Raw genomic sequence first — 13,929 nt, 5'->3', positions numbered from 1 at the left:
TTTATATATATATATATATATCAAAGGTTATTTGAAATTAAGTGCTTCAAATAGATATATCATCAATCAGGTGACAGAATTAGGAGCCAATCATCGTCCTAGCTTGGAGGTTCATAGAATTAAAGATAATTTAATATAGTTAAATAACAGATTCAAAATCTTTTTGTTTTCAAATATCTGATTTTACTTCATACACTGAATTCAGTGATGAAATCTAGAGCAGAATGATCACATAAGAAAATGCTGTTATAGACTGCCTAATCATTATACTCGTCAGAACTTAGATCCGGTGATACTTTTTTCAGACTCTTTCGGAAGCGAATCAACGGGAAATGGCCGAACGTCTTCTGAAATCGTTTAGCATTCGTAACATAACTCATGCTTTTGGACGTTCAACACTTGATTTTCGATCTTTTTCACCTCCCCTTAGTCGACCGCGTGCAATACAACCACTTAATCTGCAAGGACGATTACATCCTATGAATACACCCATTGAACTATCACAAAATGAGGTATGTCTTTTTGTTGGTATGAATTTGTTTTTAATAATCATTTGGTGGGATAGAGTAGCCCAGGTACAAATAATAAACATAATGGTTTGTTTAATGTAAAGTATCTTTGTGTTATACAAAAACTTCGATTTTAAGCAATTATTAAGTTATATTTTAAACTAGACATAATTTAATATTAAACAGATAAGTAACAGATAAGTAGGCCGATTAAACAGATAAGTAACCTAACAACTGAGCAATATATGATTTTGCAGTCTAAATTCTAGTCTAAACGCAGACTGGTTTCAACTTGGTTGTTTATTCGTGATTAGGAATTATTGGCGCTTAGGGGAATAAAACTTTAACACGTATGGAAAGGTAGTGTGACTGCTATCAAATTGCAAATTTGATACAAATTTGGTCAAATTGCAAAAATTGCAAATTAATTGGCTGCTATCAAATTGCAAAAGCCATTGTAATCGGATCAATGACATGATTTTGTGATGGTTAAGTCTAATTGTATTTATTGCAGTTATGTTTAGCAGACGTAAAAAAGAAATTCATTGTAGTTAGTCAAACCGCTGATCAAGTGGGGCGCATTTTACAATGCTGTTGCTGCCGGACTATGTATCGGTGATTCAGATAGTTTACGTCTTGACAGTGAGTGGCTTGCGATGAGCATCAATCACTTGGTATTAAGTTATTGGTTCTTTCTGTCCTGATCTAATTTAGCTAAATCATTTTTAGAAGATTAATTTCTGATAAAACCGACTATCACCAATAGCAATTTTGATTTATCTCTCACTTCAGCAAGGACCAGAAGCTGCTGGTTTGATGTATGCGTTTGGATTGAATGGTCATATAACGAATATGAATTTATTTATGATACATGAACTTTTAAGTAGCGGTGATCCGGTGATGAGCATTGCAATCCTGCTTGGATGTGGTGTAAGTCGGCGAGCAACTGCCGATGTGCAGGTAGAGTAATCTAGTATTTTTAAAAAGTTTTATGAACTTGTTTATTCATACTTACCCATGCTTTTGAAGTTTGCCAAAATTCATAAACTAATTCGGATTCAGGTCTTTACTGATTCGTTGTTCATGTGATAACTTACATGAACAACATATGACGATGTGGCATTTGCTACAGTCAGGTCGCATTGGATATTTTTGAAAGCTTTAATTAAGCCAGTAAAGTTTTGACTACTCTGTGCTAACATCATGTTTCCGAAGTACTGGTGCTCTGAGTACCAAATTAAAAATAATTCTGATGTTGATGTGAAGTCTTCATATGAGACAATTGTTATATCACCCTGGAACTATAGAGGTTTCAGTGTAGTACGATAAACTTACTGAATAATTTTCCCAAGTTACGACTTTCATTTTGGAAATCAGTATGACCATGTTATGCAAGTTAAAGAAAAAAGTTGCGGATTTCAATAAAATTTACTTTTTAAATATTTCGCAGTAGATTTCAGTTTCAAACTAGTTTTCAGATGTATAAAATGATGGTAACACATTTACCATTTATGATGGGCCCAACATTACTTGAATTGCACATCGATACGATGATTCAAACAGCGGCACTTGTAGCACTTGGCCTTCTCTTTGCACAATCATCACATATGGGTATCTTAAGTCAGCTAATTAATGAAATAGGTCGACCTGCTTGTCCGGATTATGAACCACCGACTGATCGATATTCGTATTCTCTTGCTGCTGGTTTTGCTATTGGTCTTATTGCTCTGGGTCAGTCGAATTTATTTCATTTTCTCTATGAATTATGGAAACTTGTCGTGTTTCTGCTCCAATAATGACGAATAACAGAGAACTTACCAGTAAATCAATGTGACTCACTGCATATCATTTTTCTGTTATAAAAGTTTGGAAAATTTTTTTTTTTGATTTCAATGTGTCATTAATGATTTGCAATATCAAATTTGGTAAAATACTTACAGGACGCGGAGAAGACTTGTTGTCAAGTGTCCCGTTTGTAGAACAGTATCCTGCTATAGCATCCAGGCTTATTGTACTAATGGAAGGTGGATTACGATCGCTGTGCGTTTTTCCTTCGACTACATCAGAAGGAGCTTCTTTGGGACATACCACTACTACCTCAACTTTTTCACAGTCAAATCATGTTCGAGAATCTGAAAATGTTAATCCACACCTGACAGGTTGGCTCCATTTTGTTTGTTCATTTATTTTATATATCAACATTTGTAAGTGAACAAAATTTGTAGATAATATGCTCACAGAATATCTTATTTCGTTTAATGTATCGCATAAAATATTTGGATAGCTTTGCGTATGTTGTTCCTTGATCTTTTTTAAATGCTATGATCGATTCGATCACTTCCGCATATCCTCCAAAAAGGTAGAGTTGTAATTATCATACTTGCTTAATCTTAGACAATGTTACCGCCAAGGCTTCTTTTTTTGAACTTTAAAAACTTCTAGGTTTTTCATCGGATGTTTTTTTCGAGTTATAAGCGCACCGAATCCTCTCCCATATTTTGTCTCTTCAAGCTGCTTCTCTTTATAAATGATACCTAAAATCTTACTGTAAATTTTAATAATCAGCTCTCTTCTAATCTATTCATTTCTGATCTTTTCTTTTTCGAAAAAATTGTATCAAGAATTGTTTTTTGAGTTCTTATATTTCTAGTTTACTCAAGGGTTTTGATTTATTGCAGCAAGTCCAGCTGCCGTTGCATTAGGTCTGATGTATCTTCGAACAGGGAATAAATGGGCAGCAGAAAGTTTGAAAATCCCGGAAACAGTATCAGCGATTGAAGAAATCCGACCTGATCTTATTTTACTCAGGTGAGGACCGTATTTTGACTAGCTTTTGTAAAACCAAGTTCGAATTGAGGTTCTAAAAAATGGTTGAGAGGCTTTCTTAAAATGTTTCTGTTTCTAAAAGGCTTCTTTTTTACAACCTACTAGCATTGGGAAAAGGTCCGGAAGCAGCAGAAGATACCGTTTTTCAAGTGTAAGTCTCAATATAGATGGTTTTCAGGACACTTTGCCGACATCTTGTTTTGTGGAATGAAATAACGGCTTCCAAGCATTGGGTGGAAGAATCAGTACCTTCAATTGTGCTAAATTATAAGCAGCGTTTATTCAGCGAACAACCAAAAACTGATGACGATGATAAAGAGGAAGAATTACGGATGCTGCAAGCAGCAGTTGATAAGCAGACCATAGCTCAGGTTATATCACTTCTATTTCCTATATTCTCTCATCCGTCACTTTATCAGGAGATGATAGGGTGAATGAAGCGGTTAACGAGACTACTAAATTAATCCTCTTCCACGTCCGATGTGCTGTTGCTAATAATTGATCATCAGCAGTGTTACATTTTATGAAGTTCGGTAGGATCATTTCTTTTTTTTAAATATCACGAAATCATTGCTTGTAATCGCACCACTGATGAAGCTATCAGTGTTTACAAGTTGTCTGGTCAGTTAAGATTGAGAAGGATTATTGTTGTGTGAAGGGAGAGATAACTAAGATACATCACTGAAGATCAGATACTGATACGAAGCTTTCCAGATTACAGTAAAGGAGGTTCCGTGGGAGTTTCTATGTTATTTGTAAAAGTAGTAGCATGACACTTTTTTTTAAATCAAATTTTTTTTTTGATTAATGGTTTCGTTTTGGTTTTTATGGAATATGCGGTGATCTGAGCGTTATTTTATGTTGAACATGAAAAAGATTAGTCATGTTAAGATAGGACTTCATGATGCAATCGGGAAGCTCAAACTATTTATGGCATCCTACAGTAAGATGTCATTTGTGTGACAGTATTTTTTTCTTGATATTATTATCATTCAGTTACGGTTATCAAATTTTAGAAGTCTGGACATTATTCGGAAACATAATTTATTATTAAATGTATGCAAATGGGTAAACAGATGTGGATCCAGGAATTCTAAAATTCATTAATTTTTCCGACAATATAGGTTTTTTAGACCTATTTGAATGTCGTAGCTGGTGCTTGCTTTGCATTGGCTATTCGTTTCGCATCGACATGGAACTCTGAAGCCTTTAATATAATCGTAAGTTTGTATCTCTTGCTAGGGGAAAAAATTTTTTATAACATTTTGAAAAATTAATTTCTTATAAAACATTTTTTTTCCATTTATAGTGGCATTATATAAGAATGGTTATACCGTCGGATGTACAGCAGGTTTACAGCAAACTAAGTCTTGCCGCTGGTGTCACAACTTGCCTTAATGTGCTCGGCACTCTTATTAACTCATTGGGCATTGTATGTCTTTTTTCTTCGCATGATTTTTTTCTAAAATTTTTACTTCATCATTTAGATCTATACCAAAAAATGTTGAAGTTTTCCAGAACACATAGTTTTTCAATAATCGTAATTTATTATTTTACCTCAAGTGCTCTTGACTTACAGTACAAGACATTAGATTTTTTAGATTTTTTAATGAAACTTTTAAGACAAGTCTGCTGAAATACAAGATGTATTGTTTAAATAATGAGTGCTTAACACAGTGTTTCATTACTGCAGCACTTTTTTATTTCCAGCTTATGGCGGGCAGTGGAAATTTACAAGTGCTACGTCTTTGTCGATTAATTCGCACACGTATTACTTTACCGGAAGCGTATCGCGACAATACGTCGCATAGCTTATATGCTACTGCAAACACAGTAATGGGAATGTTGATACTTGGACGTGGAAGGTTCGAATTTTTTTCTTCGGGAGCTTTTTTTTTCCTATCTAAATTGTCTGAAATGTTTATTGAAGAAAGAAGTATAATGGGAGCAACAATTTTACTTATATTGATTTCTTCTACATTTAATTATTGTTTCTTTCATCGCGTCTTTTTGGATCGTTATACAGATGAATAAAATAGAATGTTTCCATGATTGTATGTTTTCTACAAAAATCATACATCATTTATTATGGCACGGATCAGCATTACCTTGGCTAATTTCTTACAGTATTAGTCTATCAAAAGGAACTGACATTGTTTACCATCATTTGTGATCATTTCACGCGTTGATTGGGTTTTCAGTGAACCAAACGAATATAGAGAAATGAAACTGTCTCATCATCATCTTGAAGTAATTGTTAATGGTTTTTTGTTTTTTCTTCAAAGTGTCTTTTTTCAGATATGCTTTGAAAACAGACGATTTATCAGTCGCTGCACTTGTTATTTCATTCTTCCCAGTCAGTCCTCATGCGCTCAGTGATAATCGGTCGGTAACATTAACTGATATATCCTTTTTTTTCTTGTTTTTATCAAATTACTGCTTTTAATCTATCTGAAACGAAAGAATAGAAAAGAAAGTATAGGTTGATCAATAGTGGATTGATTGTGGGATTTCCCTCTTTATTTTTCATTTAAATGTATGTGTGCAGTTATTTTCAAATATTAAAAAAGTAAAATGCATAATTTAGAGAAAATAGAGATGGTTGTGTTTTCGTTTAATAAATTAATTTCATTTCTGTGTATTTAATTTTTATTTTTTAAATGGAAATAAACAAAGTTCTCCTGTATATAAAGAATAACAGAAAAAAAAAACACTGTTGATTATTCTGTATGTTTTTCTAGAACCTATTTGCAAGCACTTCGGCTACTTTGGGTAATTGCAGCGGAGGAACGCTTGTTATGTTCAATCGATGCAGACACTGAAGAATTGGTAGAGCTGGAGGTTGAAATTACATTCAAGGTAGAAAGTTTATTTTCCTTCAGAATGAAGTTTCGACTATAAAATCTTTCGATAAGCCGAATTCTTTTAGTCGCATTTAGTTTCTAATCCCAACTTTTAGTCCAGAAATAATACAATGTATCCATATAACTTATGAAAAATGCCTTTGTGGTCTAGCCTTTTAAGATTTCAGGGATCCAGAATTATATATCCGGATGTACTTACTCTTCGTACGCCTTGTATTATACCTGAATTGAGTTTGCTAAGTAAGGTAAGTATCTAGTTCAAAGTACCAAAAAATCACTAAAATGTGGATAAGACATTAGAAATGGTATAATTATTAAAGGAATTCTAGAAAAACATATGTCGAAGAGGACTTCTTCATGAATTGTAACTTGTAAATTCATGACGAGTTGTTCAGGTTCTTGATATCTAAGATAACGCTTTTTTAATGATTTCTCCTATCATTTTAAGGATTTAGCAAGAAATTCCTTTTCCAGGTTTATTCTAAATGAAGGTGGAAATTTCTAGAGACCACTGCAGATGTTGTGGTGACATGTCTTTCATGGTTTTCATGAAATTGGACATGAATTCCGAAAAATTCCGTTAGAGTCAACTCTTTCTTAATTTTTCATAAATAGTTTTAATGATATGAAATCGAAATTTCAGGTTCAGGTTGGTGGACAAGAATATGCAAAGCAAATTTTTGATTTAAGGCATGAATCAGAGAGGCAAAGACTGGAAGAGATTCTGAAAAAGCAGCATGGGCGGATGGTAGTAAACTATTTAGGGCAGTAAGTCGAAGTTTTGCTAAACTCAGTTCAAATGAAGATTGATGATCGACTTGCATTTTTACCTTTTTCTCGAAGCATTGAGTTATTTAGTTAGATATAAATTGTTAGGTTTCTTTGTATATCGGCAGGATGAGAGGAAAAGCAGGTCTTATCCATTTTATCTTAGCTTATTTCACAGGTTACATCTAAGACTCTTCTCACGGGACACCTTTTTATCAAGCTCTGGATTATTTTTTGACGTCAGTCCCATCAGAAAAATTAAAACTAGGATTAAAAAATGACAAATTATGAAGAAGCTACATCTTAATGAAAATTTCTAGAAGTTGTTCAAGTATGAGTGAGGCATCGCTTTTAATTTATTGGGATATTTTTATGAATCTAGTGCTTTTGGTATCTTGAGAGTTGAGTTTGTAAGACTAGAATATTTAAAGTTGATTTTATGTTAAAAATTATCAATCCGATTCCTTTACGATGACGTTTTCAGAAAGGAACAGAAAATTGTTGTTGCAACAATAAAACAAATGTGCAGTGCGGAAGATGACCCGATGTTGGTGCCGATATGTGAACAAGATTTGCTCGATGCAGTAAAGAAGGACCAAAATTTCCGTCAAAAATTCGATTTCAATCTACCGGAGACAATTAGTGGTACGGAAAATATAGAAAAACCAAATATATCTGCTTTTGGATCCTGGATACGAAGTTTTCAGCTCGATAACGGTAGCATTGCAGCTTATGATTACGCTTTCTCATTTATTAAGGTATTTTTAAAGGTGTTTTTATTAGATATTAGATGTTAAGCAAATAATTCTCTGTTCTCTTTACTTTGGAGAATTTAAAAAAAAAATTTCATCTTTAAATGCATATTCCGTCTGATAGAACTGAGAGGAGGTATGAAAAAATTAGAATGTGGGGATGTCATCCTGGGGTTTATGAAAGATAAAGCTGTTTCTTGGTCGCTTAAGTGGCTGTTTGTAATTACTTCGTAACGGAAAGAATAATGTTGATAGCTTCGATATTCTTTACACATCAATCGGTGACGATCGCGTAGTGCTGGTATTGGCGATATATAATTTGTTGGTACCTAAAGTCTATGAAATTGGAATTAAAGAGAAATTTTCAGTTTAAGCTGAATTACACCATGTCCGGAATACAGATGGACTAAATATATCTAGTCCTTATATTTATGCTGTTCCCAAAAAAAAAGAGTTACCCGAATCTGTCACTGGAACACACACGGAATTAGCGTTTGATCTACAACATGCAGCGTTCAAATTTAACTTGTCGTCGTAGAATCTAAATCGAATTTGTTAAAGCTCAGAATTTCTGCAGTACAACCCATTTCAGGATGTACTTCGAAAAAGCCCACCTCGTTTTGCGCATATTCAGTACGACTTGCTAGATGCATTTCTTGAAAGGAGTTTATCTGATCAAAACGACGAATGGCCCGTCCGTTCGAATGTTATTCCTAATGAGCTTATCAAATCATTAATGTAATGCAAAATTATAGTTCGAAAATGTAAACAGTTCATTTCATTCCATAGATTAACTGGCCCAAACTGCTTGTTTACTGTTATTTCCGAAACCTCTCACTTTTTTGGCACTTGTATTTTGCACGTTGCATTATATTTATGTGCCCATTGTTGTTTTTAAAGAAATACGTTTATTCCTATTACATCGAATTACATTATTACATTATTTGAAGTTTAATTGCAAAAGGACTCAAATCTTGTAGCTTTTTATTGCACAAACTGGATCGAAATTCCCGAAATATCACAACCACTTCATGTTAGAATACTATCAGTCATCTTCTTACTGATGTTGGCGCCGTAGAATCTAAATCGAATTTGTGAAGTCTCCTACAAATCGAGTCAGTTTCCGAAGAGTAAGAGATGAAATAGACTCCCATTTTAATCTGAAATGGAGCTAGAGTCTATCGAATCCCAACAGTCACAAAAATAGTGATTCCTCTTTCGTTTTTACTTCCCAGTTTCCTTCACCCAACAAAATTCCTGTCGTTCCTTCTCCCTCATCTCTTATTCAATGCTTTATTTCTCTTACTCTTTAGCATATGCCAATTTCCACTGCAATAATCTATGAAAGATGTTGTTCACTTCATAAGAAGGATAAACTCAGGAGAGATCTTTGATAACTTGAAACAATATAAAATCCTTCAAGTCAGCGTGGAATAATATATCTGAAGATTGGTTTTTGGTATAGATAATCCAACAGGAAATTCACTAGCTTTCATTCACTGGTCAACACCACCGAACTTAATCCGTATATCAACCCTGGTATGTATGCAGTTTACCAGATGAGCACAATTCCATCTCGCAAAGTATTTTTTATTCATCTGATTTCTCATTGGTGGAAATTGAAATTGAAATGAAATGAACAATGAAATAATTTTATTTTATATACCACAATCCCGAAAGCTCCCATTGGTTATAGTGATTAAATATAATATAGTTCTCCATTCGGATTTTTCCACATTGCTCTATCACCAACATACAATTACAAATTAGAAATGAAGCATTTTGACACGGAAAATTCTAACACAACAAGCTTATCCTACAAGAAGACAACCAAGAAGTCTTTGAAACCCAAAATTTATCGAAGCTTCAGTGCTCAATAAGAAAAAGCAAAAAGTAATGTGTAGTGGTGTGATGGCGTTCATTCCTTTTGTAACCAATAAATGAGTTAAAACGCAAGCATGATCAAACTCGGCGTCTCTTGCTTCTTGAAAACCGATAATTAGTAGCGATCCTGGTTGTTCTGAAGAAAAATCCTTTTTTAAATCCAGTTCCAGTCAATTGAAGACTTTCAGAAAAAGCAGTGGTCAAGCCATGTCTGCACTCCACAACTTCTTAAATAAACTTTATTAACGATTCAACTTGGTATTCATGCTATTTTCTCTTGACATTTCATCACGAACTCCAATCGATAATTCATTTGTTCGGAAGTTGCAGAATCATTCGCAATCAGAAAACGAAATGCCTGAATTTTCCACTCTTCAACAAACCTTTTCTATAGTTTTGAATCCTCTATTTTGATATACAAACATGACCAGACATTATTTGTTGTAAACAAAAAAAAAGAAAAATGAACGAAGCAGAACGAAAATGAATAGAAATTTCTAAATGATGCTTTTAGAGAAAGCAATATCTAGAGAAGCAGTGGTGAGAGACCATCCTCAAAATTATTGTTTTTTTAATCTATGAAGATTATCAGTGCTTCTAATGTTTTGCAGAGACGCATAAAAACCATGACTAATGATGGTGCTCGGGACTCTGACAAAGAACACTTTTTCTTTCATTAACTATGATATACATAGGCATCAAGGTCTGGCCCGCTAACAAAGGTGTCTGCATATTATTCATTTCCAGATATCCCGACAATCATTATCTTCCCTACGATATTATAAATGAACACTCTCCACCCTTCCGGTACTTCAGAAAACTACATGGAACTACAGACAGAAAAGTAGCCAGTACTTTTTAGAAGCTAAATCTCAGTTTCCCCTTATATCCTCATTTCTGTGCTCCCCTCGCTTCCAATGATCCTGTTTTTTCTGCTCTTTTGCTTCATTTTTTTTAAATTTAACTAAAACGGAGCAGACTTTATTGAGACTGAAATCACAGATTTCGTTAGTAGAATGTTTCCATGTGTCTACATCAACGATCAAATGCTATATATAGAAGGCTATGCAAAATTTTTTTCGAGATAAATTTCCGATCTATATGGATTTCAGGACATTGTTCTTCACACTTTAAATAATAATACTAAGAAGGAGGGAAAGAAATCCTTTATTCCATTACATATGAAGCCCAAGCTGTAAATTTATCATGCAACATTATGCAGTAGTTTGGATAGAACATGAAAGCACACTAAGAGAAATTGAACGATTTCATAATGAACTGAAATAAAATCGAAATCTAATTAAATAATCGATAGAGAGCATACAAGCCACTTAAAAGACTTTTCGTTAAAGAAACAAAAGATCAGAAAAAAAACCCATGTTGATGGTAAACCTTTTCATTCCGGAAATTATGTCTTTGTTCGCTGAAATAAAGCTTTTGGGCGTTTTAATTTTTATCAAACTGCAAATTATGAAAGCTCACTTCATAGTATTAGTCAAATTTTTTGTACCTTATAGCTGGGAATTTTCAGTGTTCTCTAAAATCATTTCAATAGAATCTACGTTCAAGTATGACGAGCTAAAGATCCAGAACTTCATGAAAATTTCCCGAATTTAAAAAGTGTTAAACTGGAAATAGGAATAGATGAACTCTTTAACAGAGAACAGGGGACTGAGCAAAAAAGTACCATCCAAAATTAGCCCACAAATTGGGAAGTGAAATACGGTTGTGACGTATTCCTCTTCGATGCAAACTTTTGGCAGAATATTTCTGATGAAAAAATAGCATAAAATGGAATTTATTTTCATGCTTATATACTTATGTTCTATAAAAAAGTTGCCTAGGACATGACTAGCTTTCATGAAAGTAATATGTCAGATATATTTCTGTTTCTTTTCTAGTTTTTTAGAAGACCACTCTTACAGTAAGGGTAGTAAGGGCATAGAAACAAAGTTTCTGAATATATTATAGTTTCTGATATTTATAAACTCACCGCGAGATAATATGCAACGGAACTACTCAGAGACGATAATTTTCCAGCTACTTTGCTCGCACCCATCCTCATGCTATCTCTGATTGTCGCCATTTCCGGCATTTGACTCGCATAACCACCACCATATGAACTATTTTCGCCATTACCAAACAAATCAGCACTGCCAATCGCACTTGAACCTTCGAAGCGATTCAACCTGGACTGCGCCTCATACTAAAACAGAACATCCTTACTTTAAATTTCCAAATTAGACAATTTTGCTTATTCTGTTAATAATAGAAAAAACATTTCTCCACATTTTTTTTCTTTCCTATAATCAATGTGTCTTATAGCAAAATCCTCACATCTACTTGCACACCACCAAAATATTGATCAGATGATATTGCTCTTGCATTTGCAAATTTCTTCAATGCGCTATCATTAGATGGCTCAATAACAGCAGTGGTTATAGTCGGCCTCGACCTGAAATGAATTTCTAAAAAGAAATTTTTCCATTTTAATTTAATAGTAAGAACATATCCTATTCAGAAAGAGAAGACTGTCTAATAAAAAGCTATTTGCCAAATATCCTGATACGTCAGTAAAACCATTTCTTAAAATTATCCGATTCTCAGTCTAGCGCGCGTTACTGGAGCGCTAATATACATTAGCACAGTTATTACAAGCTCTTTTTACATTGGAAAGAGCCTTTTGTCGCCTTCTCATGAACAATACTGTCTTATTTTCGAATATCAAGTTAATAATGACTCCAAAAAAAAACATGGATGAAGTAAATACGGTTTTTTAATTGTAGTTGTTGAAGCAGGAGTTTCCCAGCTACCGAAGAAATCATTTTCTTCTGTATTTTCTACGCCACGATCATCGACGATGTTTGATCGCCCTTCATTTCCTCTAAATTAGAATGCCTGGTAAGAACGAAACAATTTTCAGTAGCCACAACGTTGATCTCTTCCAATGAACAAAAAATGAAACGAAAAGAACAGCCGTCGTAACAAAAGCAAAAAGTGCTAACCAAGTCATGTCTACTCTCATTCCACTTTCGACATTTAAACTCGAAAACTTGTAAAACTGAACAGAACCTCAAGTCATCATCAATAATTTCCCATTCGCCTTCTCGTCGATTTGGAATTATAGTTCGATTGGTATTCCTTGAAATGCCTTCTTGAGGAATGGTTTTGATACCGCTTGCTACCGAATGACTTATTCTTCCCTTCCCAAAGATAGCGCCACCGCTGCCCATACCGAGACGTTCTATTACGTCTGCTTTACTCTGATCCACAGTGCTTGCTTTTTGTTTAGCCTAAAATGATAAATTGTCTAATGAAATCGAATCTTCCACAGAAAAATATTAAAATTAAATCAATTTAAAAACCAGAACCAATAATAATAACAATACGAAAAACAGGAAAGTTTTCGAACAGTTCCGGATGCAAATCACCAACAGTTCGTTAGGCTTCCAACACTGCCAACAATCATGAAACCACGACCGCTGAATCCTTACAACGATCTAGTTATAAATTCTAAAAAAGATAATATCATGACACACCTTTTTTTCTAATTCTTGCATCAGAAACCGACTCGAAACTTTTGTTTTTGAACCATCAGAATCAGTATCATCGTTTCCAGCATCTTTAATAGTAGAACTTTCTAGGGCTTCCTTCTCTCTGTCATAATTGGATGCTTTCTGTTCAATCTCACCGAAATTTGCAGTTATGCGATGTGCACCCATTCCTTTTCTAGCACCAAGCTACAAAGATGAGAAGTATATTTTTACTCATCCTACTTAAAAAAACAAGAAAATAAAAGATCCAAGACGAATGTTTATCCGTCCATACAAACAGGTAAAGTAAAAATGAAGAGAATTTACTATCAAAAAATAAAATCAGTCAGGACTGTTTAAATGCAACCTACCCCCGATTTTTTCACTGATACTTTTTTACTCGTAATTTTTGATTTCAGTGGAACATTTTGTTCACGATGTGCATCACTTAATGATAACGTTTCAACACTCGGTCCTGAAAATCAGACCCTTTCTTCAATCAGTGTTACTCACTAATAAACTTCGACAAACTTTAAAGCAAAATTGTTATTAACTGACAGAACCCCGTAAAAACAAAAAAAAAAAAAAAACTACCGGGTACTCAACTAACTGAAGAAGTAATAACAGCTGAGAAACATGATGGGAGATATGCATCATAAACATCAGAACAATACAGTTACGACAGCCACAATCAATCGGAAGTAAGTTTAAAAATCCTGAGATATGGTGTATATACAGTATTTAGGACTAGGAGATTAGGCTTGATATACAGTCACACTTCAAAAACATCCAA

The 13,929-nt window shown here is 34.0% G+C and overlaps 2 protein-coding genes across 2 annotated transcripts in view; one reads left to right on the top strand and one right to left on the bottom strand.

The window, feature by feature from the left end:
* Positions 1-8,461, top strand: part of LOAG_17680 (hypothetical protein) — a gene marked incomplete at its 3' end in the record, with an annotated part of 18,752 nt that extends 10,291 nt beyond the window's left edge. Inside the window, exons 24-39 of the mRNA XM_020450344.1 lie at positions 306-512; positions 1,061-1,183; positions 1,302-1,469; positions 1,988-2,240; positions 2,450-2,668; positions 3,188-3,317; positions 3,514-3,706; positions 4,469-4,555; positions 4,645-4,767; positions 5,046-5,200; positions 5,634-5,720; positions 6,077-6,194; positions 6,367-6,444; positions 6,843-6,967; positions 7,452-7,725; positions 8,312-8,461. Coding sequence (XP_020306003.1) covers positions 306-512; positions 1,061-1,183; positions 1,302-1,469; positions 1,988-2,240; positions 2,450-2,668; positions 3,188-3,317; positions 3,514-3,706; positions 4,469-4,555; positions 4,645-4,767; positions 5,046-5,200; positions 5,634-5,720; positions 6,077-6,194; positions 6,367-6,444; positions 6,843-6,967; positions 7,452-7,725; positions 8,312-8,461 — 2,490 coding nt within the window. The remainder of the gene's footprint in view (positions 1-305; positions 513-1,060; positions 1,184-1,301; positions 1,470-1,987; positions 2,241-2,449; positions 2,669-3,187; positions 3,318-3,513; positions 3,707-4,468; positions 4,556-4,644; positions 4,768-5,045; positions 5,201-5,633; positions 5,721-6,076; positions 6,195-6,366; positions 6,445-6,842; positions 6,968-7,451; positions 7,726-8,311) is intronic.
* An 834-nt stretch (positions 8,462-9,295) lies between these two features.
* Positions 9,296-13,929, bottom strand: part of LOAG_17679 (hypothetical protein) — a 7,283-nt gene continuing 2,649 nt past the window's right edge. Inside the window, exons 5-11 of the mRNA XM_020450343.1 lie at positions 13,508-13,611; positions 13,143-13,343; positions 12,676-12,896; positions 12,374-12,487; positions 11,941-12,058; positions 11,597-11,809; positions 9,296-9,739 (exon numbers count right to left, since the gene is read on the bottom strand). Of these exons, the coding sequence (XP_020306002.1) occupies positions 9,719-9,739; positions 11,597-11,809; positions 11,941-12,058; positions 12,374-12,487; positions 12,676-12,896; positions 13,143-13,343; positions 13,508-13,611 (992 nt within the window). The 3' untranslated portion in view covers positions 9,296-9,718. The remainder of the gene's footprint in view (positions 9,740-11,596; positions 11,810-11,940; positions 12,059-12,373; positions 12,488-12,675; positions 12,897-13,142; positions 13,344-13,507; positions 13,612-13,929) is intronic.

The sequence above is a fragment of the Loa loa genome (assembly GCF_000183805.2).
Source record: "Loa loa unplaced genomic scaffold supercont3.112, whole genome shotgun sequence".
NCBI classification, from domain to species: Eukaryota; Metazoa; Nematoda; class Chromadorea; order Rhabditida; family Onchocercidae; genus Loa; species Loa loa.
The sequence above is the reverse complement of the archived record's forward strand: the minus strand, read 5'-3'. Positions and strand labels throughout refer to the sequence as shown.